This window comes from Sardina pilchardus, chromosome 12 (assembly GCF_963854185.1).
Source record: "Sardina pilchardus chromosome 12, fSarPil1.1, whole genome shotgun sequence".
NCBI classification, from domain to species: Eukaryota; Metazoa; Chordata; class Actinopteri; order Clupeiformes; family Clupeidae; genus Sardina; species Sardina pilchardus.
Window position 1 is genome coordinate 28,411,787 of NC_085005.1, and position 17,939 is coordinate 28,429,725.

General features: G+C 49.7%; 1 protein-coding gene across 1 annotated transcript in view; it reads left to right on the forward strand.

Annotated features, from left to right (window-relative positions):
• ches1 (checkpoint suppressor 1) overlaps positions 1–17,939 on the forward strand; it is a 33,225-nt gene that overhangs the window by 11,446 nt on the left and 3,840 nt on the right. The window contains exons 2-5 of the mRNA XM_062551126.1: positions 2,921–3,549; positions 9,713–9,867; positions 13,669–13,727; positions 16,770–16,878. Of these exons, the coding sequence (XP_062407110.1) occupies positions 2,935–3,549; positions 9,713–9,867; positions 13,669–13,727; positions 16,770–16,878 (938 nt within the window). The 5' untranslated portion in view covers positions 2,921–2,934. The remainder of the gene's footprint in view (positions 1–2,920; positions 3,550–9,712; positions 9,868–13,668; positions 13,728–16,769; positions 16,879–17,939) is intronic.

Here is a 17,939-nt window from a genome sequence, read left to right on the forward strand (position 1 = left end):
TGTCTCGCTGATGGCTCCGATAGGCCCCTCACCTTGAGAAGTTTGGTCATCATAGCAACAGTAAAATTAGCCAGGCCCTTTCTGTCAGGCGTAATGTTTCATGGCAGTGCCACCATGGCAACATAACAAGTAAAGCCCGGGACGTGTGCTCGGCCCTATACTGCCGATGGGAATAGCGCTGCGCTGCGCAGTCGCCCTTCCCCGTTCCCTGCACACCTTGAGTGATGACTTTGTCTATCGGCTCACTCTGCTCTTGCCGTCAATTTGTTTACGGCGGGATTTTCTATTTTCAGCGTTATAGTGCGTAATCTATCATCAGGCAATTTGAATACATTACAGTCACTGTCAATTTATTGTGCTATTATTTCCGACACTTGTGCTTGTTAATTAGGCATGTACTCTCAGTGGGAAACGCACGGAACAAAGGTTCTTTGTCGATGGTATATCTTGAGGTTGGCCCGACATTTATTATTTTACAATAATTGACGTGAATTTATATAAGGATGTACAGCTTTGAAATCCACAGAGGGTTGTGGAGAAAATAGTCATGCAGCTACTGCTCTGGATGTTGAATAATAGAAATTACATTTCACATTGGCAAAAAAGTTAACGCCTCTATTATTCAAAATAAGTCGAGGATGGTACATTTATAGAAATGGTTGTTACACTGTGAGGGAATAAGATGTCTTCAAAAATAATGTACGGTGTTAATAGCCTGTACAAATCCGTGGATATGAAACGTGAAAACACCCTGGCCAGACGGCATATGTGGGGGATTTGAATGTGAGCCACAGAGAATCTGGTGTCTGTGTTTCTCTCGGTCTGTGGTTGTGTGCGCTGCAGAGAATCTGGTGTCTGTGTCTCTGGGTCTGTGGTTGTGTGTGTATAATTATACCAGAGGTACACCCAGGCATAATCTCACTCGTAAACCCCACCTAGTTTCCACTGACCTCTGGGGATCTGCTCTCCAGATGTTAAGTGCCTCTATGCCTCTATGTGTTTGTGTGTATGTGTGTTTGTTTGTGTGTGTGTGTGTGTGTGTGTGTGTGTGTGTGTGTGTGTGTGTGTGTGTGTGTGTGTGTGTGTGTGTGTGTGTGTGTGTGTGTGTGTGTGTGTGTGTGTGTGTGTGTGTGTGTGTGTGTGTGTGTGTGTGTGTGTGTGTGTGTGTGTGTGTGTTTGTGCATGTGTGTGTGTATGTGCATGTGTGTGTGTATGTGGGGATTGTAAATGCAAATATATGCATACGTATATTTAGGGTGCATGTGGAGATTATGTGTATGTGTGGACATGTTTGGTATGGTCGGTATGTGTTGTAAAGAGTGGTTACATATGTATATGTATGTTAACATGGGTGTGTTAGGTGTACAGTATATGTGTGTTTGTGAGTGAGTCTATTTGGTTGTTAGTGTCTGTGTCTGTGTTGGACGTGAGTGAGTAACTCTGGCTGGTGTGTGGATCGTTGGCAGAAGAGCTTTGGGGGAGAGATTACCCACTGTGACTTTAGTGGTGAACGATAAGTTCTTATTTAGATAAGAATCTTCAGATAGGCCAGTCAGACCCCCTCTGTGATCCAACCCTCTGGCAAACGACACATTCCACAACGGAAGGGGGCACAGGGGTAGCCATTTTGATGCCGTTTGGAGTGTGTGTGTGTGTGTGTGTGTGTGTGTGTGTGTGTGTGTGTGTGTGTGTGTGTGTGTGTGTGTGTGTGTGCGTTTGTGTGTGTGTTTATGTGTTTATGTATGAGATGTCTCTGTGTGTTTAGCTTACAGAGTGTCATAGAGAAACAACAGAAGCTGACAGGCAATATAGGGTGTAGGGTATACATGGTGCATCTATTGTAAAATGAGAGCATGCCCTGAGATTCTTTGACCTTGCAGTTGGACATGTAACGTGACACAGGCCTGATATTGCCATGTAATACCCATGTTTGGAATGGAGTCGCAGGCTTTTCATAGATCTCTTTTAAAGCCAGAAAAGCTATATCGTATGACTGAAAAATATCTACGCAGGATCCAAGACCAATGTCACGTTAAGTGACCTTTAACTCTCTTTACATGAGTTGTTTTAGCGGAGTGAGCTGTGAGTTGATGTTTTCTGGCATGAAGAGTTTACATTGGCCTCGGCTACTAGCTTATTGGACCGTGTGAAAATCTTGTAACAAAAAGGTATTAAGTGGAAACGAAACATTGCTGGATGTTGAGATCATTGTTGCAACACCTGGCAGCTTGTAAGAGGGCTTTAGAAATCAAGCAAGCTTGATCCTTCTGAAAGGGTCCATGCATTTAAGACACCTTGTTTCTTTTGTATGTATGTATGTTTTCCTAACATTATTTCTCAAAGGCACTCTCTTGGTACTCTTCAATTGGAAGATCCATGCTTTTAGGCAGACATAGCTATACAAATACAGGTATAGGCATACAGTACACACATGTGGTGTGTACCAGTCTGTCTGGGGATTCCATCTGTTTACCTGACTTCTTTTAACGTGCGATCAATGAAGGTGTCTACAAGAGAGTACACGCAAAGTATGTTTCATGCTACCAACGCAAAAGTTCCAGGGAACTGGGGTGGAATTCAGGCGTGGGCAAAGCCAATTGCGATTTGAAAAGGGATAATTATGCGTTACTGCTTTTGAAAAATTCTGATCACTTCAGGCACATACAGTCATTTCCCGCATATAAGCCGCATTGTGTATAAGCCACAGGACAGTGTTTTATGCAAGTTAAAAGAAACAAAACCATATTAACACCATATTAACTGCCCCCCTGTATTAACCTCATAGCTGAATGTTATTTTGCAAAATCAATGTATAAGACGCGGTTTATAGTCGGGGAAATTACGGGTACTGTACATTTGCGTTTTCCTTATGCCCTGGGTACTGCCTACCTGTTGACCCCTGTCCCTCCTCTGCCCACAGGAGCCTTGGGCTGGATGGGTCCGATCATGCCGCCGGGCAAGAAAGCGGAGGGCCCGAGTAGCGGCAGCGTGGCCCGCGGCCTGAGCCAGCTGTACCCCGACAGCGAGGCGGCCGACCTGTCGCTCTCGCTGTCGGCCTCGCTGAGCCGCGCCGAGGACGAGGAGCTGACCAGCCTGAGCTGGCTGCACGAGACCAGCGACCTGCTCACCAGCCTGGGCCACCCGGGCCTGCGCAGCGTCAGCCCCGTCCAGGACGGAGGCGGCTCCAGCGGGAGCGGAGGAGGAGGAGGAGGAGGAGGCGGCGGAGGAGGAGGAGGTGGTGGTCGAGGGGGCGCCGGCCGGGACCCGTCCCACCGCTCCTCGCCGTCCTCGTCGCCGGAGCCGTCCGAGGCCGGGGCGTACGAGCTCCCGGCGGGGCCCAACCGCAAGCCGCCGTACTCCTTCAGCTGCCTCATCTTCATGGCCATCGAGGACGCGCCCAACAAGCGGCTGCCCGTCAAGGACATCTACGGCTGGATCCTGGAGCACTTCCCATACTTCGCCAGCGCCCCCACGGGCTGGAAGAACTCGGTGCGCCACAACCTCTCGCTCAACAAGTGCTTCAAGAAGGTGGATAAGGACCGCAGTCAGGTGAGTCCAGTCATGTGTCCCCCCCCCCCGGCCCCCAATGCAAAGGGGAGCTCTTTGCTCCTTTTAGTTCAAGAACTGGGTTTGTTATTCAGCTGTTATGTGTTTCCCTTTTGGATGAACGTACTGTACACTTTTATCTGTTAGCGTCTCAAAAGTGTTCCACATGAATAGTTAATGGACCTTCTGCCGGGTTCCACGTCTTTCAATTAAAAGCACTTCCCTCGCTGCCTACTGTACGTGGGAGGATGAATTTAACATCTCAGAGGAATTTCTCTAAAGTCACATTGACTCACTGTGTTGTACATATTAAGCTGTTTTGATTTAGCCACCCCCCCCTTTCAAAACTCGTATTTACAATTCAAAGTCATAGTAATGCACTAAAGCACAAAACTTCAAGAACATGACTAAATTCTGCCTATGGAGAGCTCTGATCAAAGTTGCCGTGCTTTTTCATCAACCCTGCTCTTTGTCATCATCTGTGCTTTAATTGCCCACGTTTGGAGTCTTTTTGCCTCTCCACATTTTACCTTGTGATCTGGTTATGTAAGTCACCTCTTTAGCACACTGCAATCCGATCCTTTGTAGAGATCAAAACTTGACTTTGAACTCACGACATGAAATACCATGGCAACAAAGCAGACACAGGATAAACAACAAGTATGATCAGTGTTGTTCCGTGTGCGTGAGATTCTGTGTATGCTTAAATGTGTGTGCAATTTTGTGTGTGTGTGTGTGTGTGAGTTTGTGTGTGTGTGTGTGTGTGTGTGTGTGTGTACCTGTCTCAGTGTTCCGACTCTCTCACGGCTGTGTCATCTGGTTCTAGGCTATGACTGCAAAGAGTTTGCCTTGTATACATATCTCCATAGTAACTAGGTTGCAGTTGACATGAAAAGTATGCAGTTGCTGTAGCAACAGGAAAACTGATTTGGCTGTGTTGCTGCGTGAGCACTATCTGTGTCAGGGTGTGTGTGTGTGTGTGTGTGTGTGTGCGCTTGGGGTGTGTGACGAGAAAAAGAAATAGTGCTCCACAAGGCAGGTTGAACAAATGGCTTTTTGGTTTGTGTAAAATGTCACAGGTGAAAGGAATACCTCGTCTCTCATCGACGCACAATGGCATATTTGCCAACAGTTGTAAGAATATCGAAGAGATTAAGCAGCAAACTGTATCCATGATGACAGACAGTTCTGTCTGCTACCAATTTTCTCCCGGTGCGGCCAGAAATCTTGTACCATAATTTTCACTCTGCAGATTTTCATTTCAGAGTGCACCCCTCCATGTGCGGAAGAATGAGTACAAAGTTTGTAATGCCAAACTGGTCAGAATCAATTTCTCAAATTCAATTGAAAGTATTAAATGAAACAAGTCCTCGCTGTGCATGGCCCGAGTCTCTTTTCAGATGTGCTTGGGGGAAAATGGCTGTTTTAGTGGTAAACGCACTAAATCATCGTTCCATCAGGTTGCAGATGTGGACGTTATTATGACAATGCCCCATTTGTTCCAGTGAGTGTATTTCTAGGTCACGTCCTAGCACACAGCAAAGCTCACTGAGGTTAGTAGTGATTGTGTAGGGTAGGCTTTGCTTAATGAATGCTATCTATTTTCCTCTCTCTCTCTCTCTCTCTCTCTCTGCCTCTACAGTATGTGTGTGTGAGTGTGTGTGTAAGCTTGTGAAAAGAAAGGGAAAACAAGAGAGAGTGTGTGTGAAAGACACACAAACACATGCATACAAAAAAGGAAACCGAAATGGCCTCTCATTGTTTGCAAACAGGATTCTCGCAGCACAATATGATAGGCTAAGCCTCGCTGCCCTCTGCCCCTGTGCCTCTGATAAACACACACGTCACATGCCCAGTTGAACACACACACACACACACACACACACACACACACATGCCACAAAACTATTCTCAAATGCTTTGCAGATGAAAAGATGAAAGAGAACGCCAGTGTCATATAGGCTTTGGCTAAAACAGTGGAGGATCTGCAGCGGCCAAGTGTTTTAGCAGATCCATTAGCTGTCGGCTAGCGTTGACATTGTTTGAGAGAGGTTGGGTACCCAGGGGAGTTCAGTGGTTATGGTGGTATGCAGACATTAGGGTCAGCTACAGCCGGGCCATATAACAACTCTCAGTCTGCTTTTATGTAACAAGGGAGCCAGATGTTAAACAAAAAGCACAGCTCTGTTTTGGAGGACAGGAGTGAAATCAGCTAAAGCTTTTTTTAAGTCTCTCTCGCTCTCGCTCTCTCTGTCTCAAGTCTTTTTTTCCCTCCCAAAGTCTTTGTCTACATTGCCATTCTATTTGTTCTGCACTTTCCAAGAAGTCTTTTTTTCCCCCAGCAGCTGGGTGAACCCGGCCCTTCTGAGTCTGGAGACCATCTGAGGGTGAACGTTTAGACAGCAACACGCTCAAATCTCCTCGACTGATCCACAGAAAACTATCCATCAGAGAGCCATATTTTCCCTTGATGAAGAACCCTTTTGACATGATGTTGACTGCGTACTGTCCATTGACTGGCCACGGCAGCAAATCATTACCATTTCCCACTAACAGCCTCTATGAAGGCTCTGTCAGATTCTCACACACCAGCACAATGCAAGGAAACCGTGTTCCCTTTATAGGGTGGATATTGTAAGCTATTCAGCAATGCCTGGCTACTCGCCTTGCCAAAAAGTCCTTGCACAAAAGAAAAGAGCAGGGAGGAAAAAAAAGAATGTCTGCCTCTTGAAGCTTGAGGAGTTTAGTCGACAGCCCAGCCTGGCTGCGGAGGAATCTAAATAAAAAGCAAAGACAATAACCCTCTCGATTTAGAACGCGGGGACAATGCACGCGAGCGCCGGATCTTCACAGTACAGCAGGTGAGCTGCCAGCCGCGGCCTAATTGGTGAAACAGGCACCCTGCTGTCCTCACAGTGCACGCTTCTTTAGGGAATGAATGATGCTTAATCTCTCTTGCTCTCTCTCTCTCTCCCTCTATCTCTCTCTCTCTCTCTGTCTCTCTACCTCTATCCTCTCCCTCCTCTACCGGCTCTCTCTCCCTCCCCCTTTCTCTTTCTCTCTCTCTCTCTGTTCTCCTCTTTCTTTAGCTCATCTCTCTCTTTCTTTCTCTCCTTTTCTTTTTCCACGTTGTGCTGGCACTCTCTCCCACTCTCTCTGTCCGTTCCTCTTTCCCTGTCTCTTTTTTCCCCTCTTTTTACCCTCTCACTTTCTCCCTCTCTATCTCTCTTTTTGGTGCGTTGTCTTACTCTCTGTGACTGTTGTTGTTGTTGTTGCTGTTGTTGTTGCTGTTGTTGTTGTTGTTGTTGTTGTTGGGTGAGTGAATGGGCCTGAGTGGGAGCCTGTAACATGATGGCGCACAGATGGGGGGAGCCGCTCGCTGGAGCCGCGGAGGAAGCCTCCAGTGTCGCCGAGACAGTGGCCCATTTCACGGCGTTTAGCGCGCGCGTCTGGAGAACACAGCCGATCGCGCCGCTCGGCACGGGAGGGGATTAGCTAAATCAGCTGTCATGAAGCCCAGACGGAGAGACAGAGAGAGGCTGCACCTCACAGTGCTCCTCTGGAGGGGGAGAGGACATGGGGTCCCCCTGCCAAGACTGCACAGTCCTCTCCTCTTGCCCTCCACCACAACTGAGGCAAATGCACATGCCTGAAGACAAGACAAGACATGCAGAAACACACACACACACACACAGAGAGACAGACACTAGAATCCTCTTCTACACAGAGAGACACACACAAGGACCCATATGTATTTTCACTTCAACATACTGTGCACTTCTACAAACACTTACTCAAACTGACAAATGCACATCTCAGCACACAAATGCACATTCACTGACAACACACACACACATATACATAAACACACACACACACACACACACACACACGTAGGAGACACAACACTCTCAGTCGCTCTTGTTGCCAAGGAGACGGATGTAATCCAGGTGCAGGTCCTCCTCTCCTCCTCCTCCTCCTCCTCCTCCTCCTCCTCCTCGCCTCTCCTCCATCTCCCCTGATTTGCTCATCGAACGACCACGACCGCTGATGCTCCAGCTTCTGCGGGTGGAGGGTGGAGGGTGGAGGGGGGGGTTTGGCATTGATGGAGGTGGAGGTGATGTGACGATGTTCCTTGGGCAGCGCCAGATGGAGATGGCTCGGCAGATGGCGCGGGCGTGCGTGTGGCTCCCAGCGTGGGGGCGAAATCTGGGCCGGCAGGGGTCATCTCCGCGGAGGTGTGGAGGAGTGCCGGCGGTGGCCTGGTGGGACTGTTAGTGGAGGCAGACACTTGGGGGCTTGTGTGTGACGGGGGGGGGGGGGGAGCGCAGCGCACCACCCCGCTAATAGGGGCTCCCGCTGGAGACTGGCGCTCTGTAATATTAAACACGGCGGGGGGGAACACTGCCCGCACACAATGCATGCACACACACACACACACACACACACACACACACACACACACGCATGCCGAGTGGTGTTCACAGCAGACACCCATTTACATACACACACACACACACACATACACACACACACACACTGACAAATGAGCACACACAAAGACAAAGACACACGCACACACCTATGCACCTACATGCCGACACTTTAATTTAAGTGCATGCAGACACACATTATATTATTCTCTCTCTCTCTTTTTCACACACACACACACACACACACACACATCTGTGTTAAGCACACAAAGACAAGCAGACATACTCCCACCGGCGGATAATGCACACTTACAGTCTATCTGCCAGAGCATCTAGTCAGTTTGCATAGGTGTGGCATTGAGGTGGCATTGTGAACTCCGCTCATTAACGCGTGCGTTATCAAAAGAGCCGCGCAGCTGAGCCTCCGGTTGACTGGCCGTGCCCGCGCCTGGCGTGCGGACCGTCGGAGGGCTCTTCTCCGCGCGCATGCCGCCGCCTCGTCTGTCGCCATGCGCCCATATTCCACATCTCATTTGACAGCCGAGATCAAAGCACGGAAGTATTGAATTTCATGGCTTGTTTGAGATGCCTGTTTTTCGCTTTTTTCGGTGGTGGTGGATGGGGTATGTGTGTGTGTGTGTGTGTGTGTGTGTGTGTGTGTGTTGGGGAAGGGGGGGGGGGGGGGGGTAAGCTGAAGTAATGTTTCTGTGGGCTTCTGATGGAGAGCCGACAGCTTAATTAGGTGGGGTGGCTCCTTTGATCTAAAAATAAAGTGCCCACATTGCCTTCGGAGTACGCAAGTTAAAGAGGTTCCACTGTCTTCATGAGGTGCTTGACTGATCTTGAGGAGGAAATATTAACTGGGTATTGAGGAGATAACGGTATGCTAATCTCTTTCTTCCCTAGCCTTTCACCTTTGATTTCCTGACAGAGCTACATGTGTTTGGGCGGGTGCTGGATGCCAAGGAGCCTCTCCAGTAGTACTCTGTGTGTGTTGCCTTGTCTAAATATTTATTTGTTTATTTTTCCTCCCGTACATCAAACACAACAGAAAAACATTAAAATATCCAATGCTACAGCAGCAGTGCTGGCAAGAGAAACCTAAGGCGATGTGTAAGCTTTCTCGCGAAAGTCACGGTGACGTTCTTTTTACTCGTGTTAGCAGTAAAAACAGAGATTGAAGGCAGCCAAATGGGAGCCGCTGTATTTATGTCACATGTGAATGATGACGGCTGTCAGCCTGTCAGATATGGCCACTGCTGTTAAACACTATTAGGCTTCTCTGCATGGGGGGTACAGCGTGCATGGCAAATGTAACTTTAAGAGAGTTTGACCGAAGGTCTGGACCGAGCCCTGTGCGTTCTACATCTGAATCCTCTGTGTCTGACCCTGCTGCACATGGAGGAATGGACTGATCCTGTAGTGCATCATAGTTTTATGAGCACTTCTTCCCTGGGTGTGTTTGCCTCTGGAGGCCTCCATCAATCATTGGCTCACTTTCTTCATCTGATGCAGGGATCTGCAAGACCGTTTCACATTTCCAGCTTTTGATGCCGTCCAGTCCAGTCACTTGACTCTGGATTGGATGGAATGTCGACAGCAGGTTTTATTTCCATTTTACAGCAATAACATTTGAATTTAGCTAATCTCTCTCCCTCTCTCTCCCCCCTTCTCTCTCTCCCTCCCTCTCTCTTCTCCTCCATCTCTATTCCTTCTCTATGTGTCTCCCACAGAGCATAGGAAAAGGCTCCCTCTGGTCCATCGACCCCGAGTACCGGCACAACCTCATCCAGGCGCTGAAGAAGACGCCGTACCACCCTTACTCTCCGCGCCTGTCCTCCAGCACGCCCCCCACGTCCCCCCCCACCTCCCCGCAGGCGTATCACAGGTAATGGCCTTCCATCATCCCCGCTGCTCCACTCGTTTATCCCTCCCTTTCATCTCTCTCTCTCTCTCTCTCTCTCCCCACCCCCTTCCATTCATCCCTTCTGCTCACATCCCCTTCCATTCACGCTTCATGCTGAGTGCCGCGGTGCCGTCCTCTCCTCCATCCACCTCTCCCTCTCTCCCTTTCTCTCCCTCTCTCCCTCTTTCCCTTTCTCTCCCTCTCTCTCTCTCTCTCCCTCTCTCTCTCACTCCCTTTTGCCTCTTCTTCTATTCTCACTCCGCTGGCCACGAGTATTACTTTGTTATTATAATTCCGCTCCTCACATCCCCTTGTGTCTTAGTCATCTTGGGGGGATTTGTGTGGCAGACGAGCTGCACTGGCTGGCAACGCACCGATCCAAATATGTCCCCCTACAGCCCCTATGCTACATAGTTATTCCCACCCCCATCACCCCCAACCCCCTCGTCACATACACCACCCACCCCCCACCCACCTTTAGCTGTGAGGTCAGTGTAGAAGTGGCAGGGGAGAGAGAGAGGTGGAGTGATTGCCTCATTGTAAAACCTTAGAGTGTCACTTTCGACACTAAAGAACAAGGAGGTGGAACAAATGTGTGAGAGTCTCTCCGAGGACCTCTGTGTGGCACAGGGAGACGTTAAGTACACATCTAATCTCCTTATCGTGCTGTTTATGCATGAAGAACGTGATTAGGACTCTCTCAGATCCCTCTGCAGGTGGCAAGGCACCACTCCTGAGAGGTGGAGAAACGCATACGTTGGCAAGTCGGTATTGTTATCGGGGTTTTTTTTTTTTTTCTTCGTTCCTGCGTGTATCGAGATGCTCACGGCGTCTTAAACAGACCGGTGGTCCTCCTCGACTCTGCACGCGCACAAAGGAATCTCAAGGTGCACGTGTGATTGAATGCACAAGCGAGCAATCAGTCGTAAATGAGCAGCATGGTGGATTCAGCTGATTAGTTGGAGGAGGCAGGGGGGTCGTGGGGGGGGGGGGGTGGAGGGGGGGTGGAGGTTGAGGGGGAGGAGGGGGAGGAGGGAGGGAGGGAGGGAAAAGTCATCAAAGGGAATCTGGGTATCCGGTCAGTCTCTCGTTCTGCATTCCTCTACTTCCCATCGGCAGCTGCCGTGGTTGCTCCGGAGGTTGGCAGGGGGATTGGCGGTGGCGGAGTGGGGGGGTGAGGGGGGACGGTGGAGTGGGGAGCGAGGAGGGTTGCCGGGTAACATTCTGCTGCGCGCCTGCCCTACACAAGCCGTTAATCGTCGGGGTTGCCATGGCGACCGGAACGCCTCCATGGCAACACATGGGCAGAGACAGGTGCAGTGGTACCACAAAGCCATTTGTCTGGTGAGCGATAGGGAAAAAAAAAAAAACAAGAAAGAAGAAAAGACTGGCAGTTAGCGCAAGGAAATGCTTTATCGCCCCTAGCAACACCTGCCCCCCTCCGCTCCGCCTCCCCCACACGGACATGGAGAGAAGTGAACCTGCTTTCATATCATCACTTTGTTATTAATTGATACTTCATAATAACCATTCCCCATCCACTGTGTATTGGCTCAGAAGGATTTGTTAAGTTGCGCGGGGGACCATGCGAGGGCCATTAACCTAATGTTTTTCCTCATCGCTCACAACAACAGCAAAAAAAAAAAAAGAGAGAGAGAGAGAGGGAGAAAAAAGAGAGAAAAAAGAGTGGCATAATCCAGTTCATCCATAAAAGCAGCCGGAGGGAGCGTGCGCGCCGCGTGTGCAGACTCTCTCCTCTCTCATCACGGGAAACGAGTCAAATTCAGGCTGCGCCGTGCACCTGCCTGGAGCACTGATGTGTTCCAAATTCCGTTTTCATGTACCAGCTGACCCTCTAATTCATTAGGGCCCAGTGAGCTGCAAAGCACTAATCTGGATTTGATGCTCTTTGACTCAGTTCACTGTAAATTCCAGCCCCCTCGCTCTGATGGAAGAGGAAGCAGAGGAGAGGAGAGGAGTGGAGAGGTAGATTAGGGCTGCTGCAGTAGAGAGAGTAAAAGGGTGGAGTGGTGACACACTCATTTGGGTGGAGGAGAGTGGAGGTAGTAGCGGGCAGGTGGGGGTGGTAGTAGTAGAAAGAAGTGGTACAGAAGGGCAGAATGCCAGGGGAGCTGTTAAGGCGCCATCCTTAAATGATTAGACTGGATGGAAATTCCACTCATATTAATGGAGCTGTCTGTCTGGAGTGTAGGTGGAAAAGCTCGGAGAGGCTGGTGTTTGGTGGACAGTCCTGGCTCTGGGAATGGGATACGTGAGGGAAAAACTGAGGAAAAACACTCTTCCACACTATTCCAACCGATTATCAGCACCGAGTAGTCAGGAGCATGGAAGGGAAGCGTGTGTTGGGTTAGGTGTTGACTTGTAATATCAACAGTACCAGAGTGGAGGACCTCTACTAATGTTTGGAGGTGAGGCAGTGGCTAAGGAGGTGTAAAAGTGTAGCCTAATGGTAGGCTAGCGCTGACGCAGTAGTAAGGTGCCAGGGTGGGGTAATAACAGGGTGGTTGCATTGAGCTTCAGTCAAGCAGGTATTTAAGGAAGTGGGGAATGTTATTAGCATAGAAGAAATAGCACCCATTGAGGGCTCTCTTTAAATATATGTTCACATACATGGTTGTTTTTGCTGACGCTGTTTGCCATTGTCAAGTGTTTCCATTCGCTGTAGCTGTAGTGGAGAAGTGTGTGTGTGTGTGTGTGTGTGTGTGTGTGTGTGTGTGTGTGTGTGTGTGTGTTGTGTGTGTGTGTGTGTGTGTGTGTGTGTGTATGTGTGTGTGTGTGTGTGTGTGTGTGTGTGTGTGTGTGTGTGTGTGTGTGTGTGTGTGTGTGTGTGTGTGTGTGTTTGTGGGCTGTGTTATGTAGTCATATGGACATGCACTCCTGTGAGGATGGCTTCACCCCTAGACAGCAGCGATGGGGAGCAAATGGCAGCAGTGGTGTCTCTCTCCAGTGCACTGTAATGACTGTAATCAGCCATCACGCTGGACGGAATGCCCACACCGCTCCGCACCGCTCCGCACCGCTCCGCACCGCTCCGCACCGCTCCGCACCGCTCCGCACCGCTCCGCACCGCTCCGCACCCCTCCGCACCGCACCGCACCGCACCGCACCGCACCGGCCTGCCAAACGCCAGCGTTGGTTTCCCCTCAGTGGCTCTCTGGGGGTGAATTTGCCACTTGATCAGATGATTGGCCGCCTGTCTCTCCCTTCCTCCTCTCATCCATCCCCTTATCTCTTCATTTCTCTTCATCTCTCTTCATCCCCTTCTTTTATTTCTCCCTCTCTCCTCCACCCCCCCTCCCCCTTGTCCCCCCCCGACTCCATATCTCCTCTAATGACCTCATAAATTGATGAATGGCAGTGATTTCCCGCTGGTCTGATGGTGGTGGTTGAAAAAAAAACAAAACAAAAAAAAAAACATCATGTTTTGTTTTTTTTTGTATTTTCATGAGCTGATAAAAAAAACAGCGGATAATGGTTTTTGATTTTTTTTGTGTATTCTCATAAGCTGAAATAAATAAAGAGCAGACAAATGCCATTTGTCATATATGGAATATCATGGTTTTATTGTTCTCTTCTGTAATGAGACGGGTCTGCCCCGCATGTGGCTCTGTTCTGGGCCAGATTTGGTCATGGCATACAGTACCTGCTGCTGTCTGGGTAGTAATCTAAGAGTGTTTTTATCTCTCTCTCTCTCTCTCTCTCTCTCTCTCTCTTTCTCTCTCTCTTTCTTTATTCTCTTTTGTATCTCTCCCTCTCCCCCAGTACGCCTCTGTGGTCTGGGAGTCCACTCTTCAGGAAGAATGGAGGAGTTTTGCTGCAAGGTACGGTGCCTCTGGCCGTTTCCACTTGTACGCCTGCTTTGTTATGCGAATAAATCTCCCCGGCTCCTTGAGAACAAAAAGTGCCAAATTTAGGCAACCTGCTTCAGGATATGACAGAAAGTGGCTGTTTGAAATTCAAAATGAGTGGCCACAATCAGAATAGCCCTTCCTCTCTCTTGGCAGTATTCCTGTTCCATTTTTTTCTTTTTCATTTTTGCCACTTCTAACCCTCCCTCCCCACCCCCCAAACACACACACACACACACACACACACACACACACTCACACCAATTCCACTCTTTTTAGATAACTCTGCGCGTCTCCCAGGATTTCTTTCAGTCCCTGGTGGCTTCGCAGGCAGTTTAAATGGACATTCAATCCAAATCAGAGTGCTCTCGGAGCAAACAGTGGAAGGCAGCAGAGACGTTAAATGGGGGGAAATGGATACATTAGCCGTCTGAAGTGCATCCTCTTTCAGGTTCCTTCGCTCCTGATAATGGAATAATGGGCCTGAGAGCCGCCGAGGAGAGTGTGTCTGAAACGCGGCCGGCTCTCTCTCGCTCTCTCGCTCGCTCGCTCTCTCTGTGGGGCCCGGCCGCTTTGACCGATGTGTCTGGCTCTGCTGACTCGCTGGCTGGCTCGCTTGCTGACCGGAGGATGCTTGGAGGGCACTCTTGACCGGGATTGGGGTGTGTGTGTGTGTGGGGGGGGGGGGTGGTATCATGAGGCTGTAAGGGTAGCTTCAGCCAGTTAGCATTGGCTATTTTAGTATCGAGACATTTGTTTCTCATTGGCTGGTTTTAGTCATGCACAAGCGTGGCCAATCAGTGTCAGGGTCTGGTTACTGTGGTGGTCATCATGGGGCATTTGCAGTTCAAATGATTGGCACTCTATCGTTTTGGTGCCAGCACTGAGCTTTTGCTAGGCGGAAGTGGCTAGCATAGCGTATGGGCCAATGAGATGAGTGGGAGTTGGACTCCATGGCTAGCTTCAAGTCTGTGTGATACCTCCAGGCTCTCAACAGGCTACTGACGGGGGAATAGGAATACAGGCTAAGATCTGGCCTCCTTTGATTTGCACGGACCAGCTTTGGTCACTGGGAACGAGGTGGAGGATGCCTCCCTTTTTCTATTTTTCACTTCCTCCCTCTGTCTCTCTCTCTTCTTGCCTCTCTCTTTTGCTACACTGTACATCTGTCTCTCTTTCTCTCACTTTTCCTGTCTCACTATACAGTGTATCTCTTTCTCTCACTCTCTTTCACTGACTCCCTTTATTTGCCTTCTTTGCCGTTTTTCACTCACTCACTCACTATCTCTCTGTATCATTCTCCCTTTGCCTCTCTTTCTCCCTCTTTCTTTCACGCACATTTTTGTGTACCTCTTTTTCTCCCTCTCTTTCTCTCTCTCTCTCTCTCTCTCACACACACATCTCCAGCAGAACTCATCAAGCCATTTCAGATGCAGAGAGGCTTCATCCCTCAAACAAACTCCAGAGACTTCCTCCTCCCTGCCTGCCTGCCCTTTCTTACCAGCCAAACCGCTTTGAAGTTAGGCTAGCAAAAATGTCTTTTTATTTTCCCCACGGAAAGCCCCAGGATGTGACACACACATACACACACACACACACACACACACACACACACACGCGCACACACACACACGCACACACACACATACGCACACACACACACGCACACACACACACACACACACACACACACACACACACACACACACACACACACACACACACACACACACACACACACACACACAAATACATGCCTGCGCCCCGTGCCTCTCTGCGCACTTGAAAGTGTGTTCAGTGTGGTTGTGTAAGCCCGCCGCTCCCTGTGCCATGTGGAATCGCTTAGTAATCTCTGCAGAGAAATGAAGTGAGGCCTGATTACACACGGCCCTGTCTGGACAGAGCTGAGGGGAAGACAAGACCCAACAGCGAACGCACAAATACACAGCACACTGAACCACCCCCACCCCCCATACACACACACACACTCACACTCACACATACACACACACTGTTCACTGTTCTAAAGAATCTCTGACACCTCCCCGGTCTACACCACGCTAACTCTTTTCCCTGTGTACACAACTCAGACACACCAGTGGATACGTATGTACAGTACAGAGGTGGGGATGTCAGGTTGTCCTTGCCCTGTGTACTGGGGGAGCGGGGGGGGGGGGTGTCGGGGGGCAGCCGTGCTCGGATAGCCAGCTGCCGCGTATCCAGGAGGCTCCGTGACGCGTCCAGACCCAGAGCTGTGGTGGCCGGGCTGGCCGGGCTGGCCGGGGGGAGTGGGCTGTTGTGTTATGCAGCAGGGCCATGTCGAACACACACACACACACACACACACACACACACTCACACACACAAACACACACACTCACACCCATACTGTGGTGGCCGGGCTGGCCGGGGGGAGTGGGCTGTTGTGTTATGCAGCAGGGCCATGTCGAACACGGCCTGGAATTTCCTGTCGGGCGCGCGGGGCTGATGCATGATCTACCTCGCTGTGGCATGCGGAATGGGGGAGAGCGGTTGCTGCGGCAACGGCCGGCCCGGCTTCAGGAAGGGTCGAGGAGGAGGGGTGTGTGTGGGGGTGGGGTGGGTCTGTGTGTGTGTGTGTGTGTGTGTGTGTGTGTGTGTGTGTGTGTGTGTATGGGGGTGGGGGGGGATAGTAACCTGGTAGAGTCACACTATGATCTGCTGAGGGAAAGATGGGAAATTTCTGGTTTGTCATGCTTGTGAAATGCTCGTGCTTGATATACTGACAGATATACACTGCCATGGTGATGTCACTGTGCAGTCATCTTACAGTAGTCTTAGTGATCTTAGATCATCTAGAAAGATTTAAACTACACCAAACTGCATTACTGCTGTTTAGAGATGCCTGTAGAAACATCTAATGTTATCTGTTAGCACATTAAAACTAGAACGCATTACTGTTACAAAGTATGATACAGTAGCTGTCCTGTCTTATTTATTTGGGTCATTCCTAACTGCATGTTCATTTCTCTCCAGTTCCGCAGAGGGTGATCCAAAATGGCTCCCGTGTGTCGAGCCAGGGTCTGTTTCCAGTGATCCGACCTCTTCACATCAGCCCTGTAGGGAGCCGGACCTCAGCTATGAGGTGAGCAGGAGTGGCTGAATAGCACACACACACACACACACACACACACACACACACACACACACACACTCACAGACAGACACACACACACACACACACACACACACACACACACACACACACACACACACACACACACTCACAGACAGACAGACACACACACACACACACACACACACACACCATATATCAATTCATATCATACAACAGAAACACTCCCCAACTGACACATAAGTCTTTGTATGCATAGAAATGTCATGAGTCTACGCCCCAGACTGCATTTCCAGCCATAAAACATCACAGTCTCGCTATGCTGCAGAAACCCCCCATGCTACTCCTCTCCCAATCACAGGTCGAGGCGGGGTGGAGTGTGTGGGGTGCGGTGGGTGTGTGACTGAGTTTCCATCATGAAAGAAACATACCGCATGTCTCCTAAGCGTCCTGAATGTTTAATGGAACTGAGTGCAAGACTCAGACCTGGACCTCAAGAGATGGGTGATGGGGGGGGGGGGGGGTGTTAGTGATGTGTGTGTGTGTGTGGGGGGGGGGGGGGGGGGGGGGGGCGGTGGGGGGAGGCTATATGATGACAGCTCCAGCTCAGACAGCCGGCTCTGGTGTGGGTCTGGTGCCGACTCGGTGCTGGTCTGGCGTGACTCAGCTGATGTGTGGGAGAGTAAATGATTAAGAGTTCCTGAAAGAGTCTGTGTCAGTCGCCACTCACCTGATGTGCGATCCCCGGCACTTTGTTATCTACCAAATATTTCACTTGTCTCATTTTTCTGTCTTGTCTTACTCAGGGCTGAGTTACTATATCAGCGAATGGGCCATTTGACTGAGTTTTTATTAAAGGCATGTAGTGTTTGTTGTCCAGCAAATGGAGCAGTTGTATTCTTGGTCTCGTCAACATTACATATGGCACCTTTAACATGCTGAAAGTGCAACAACTGAGGTGCGTTCAAATTTGGCAAACAGTGGCGAACGTTCGCGGTGAATATGAATTTGAACGATTTGGTGTTAATATTCCATTCTAACAGTAATTGCATTGTTGCGTTCGTCAAACT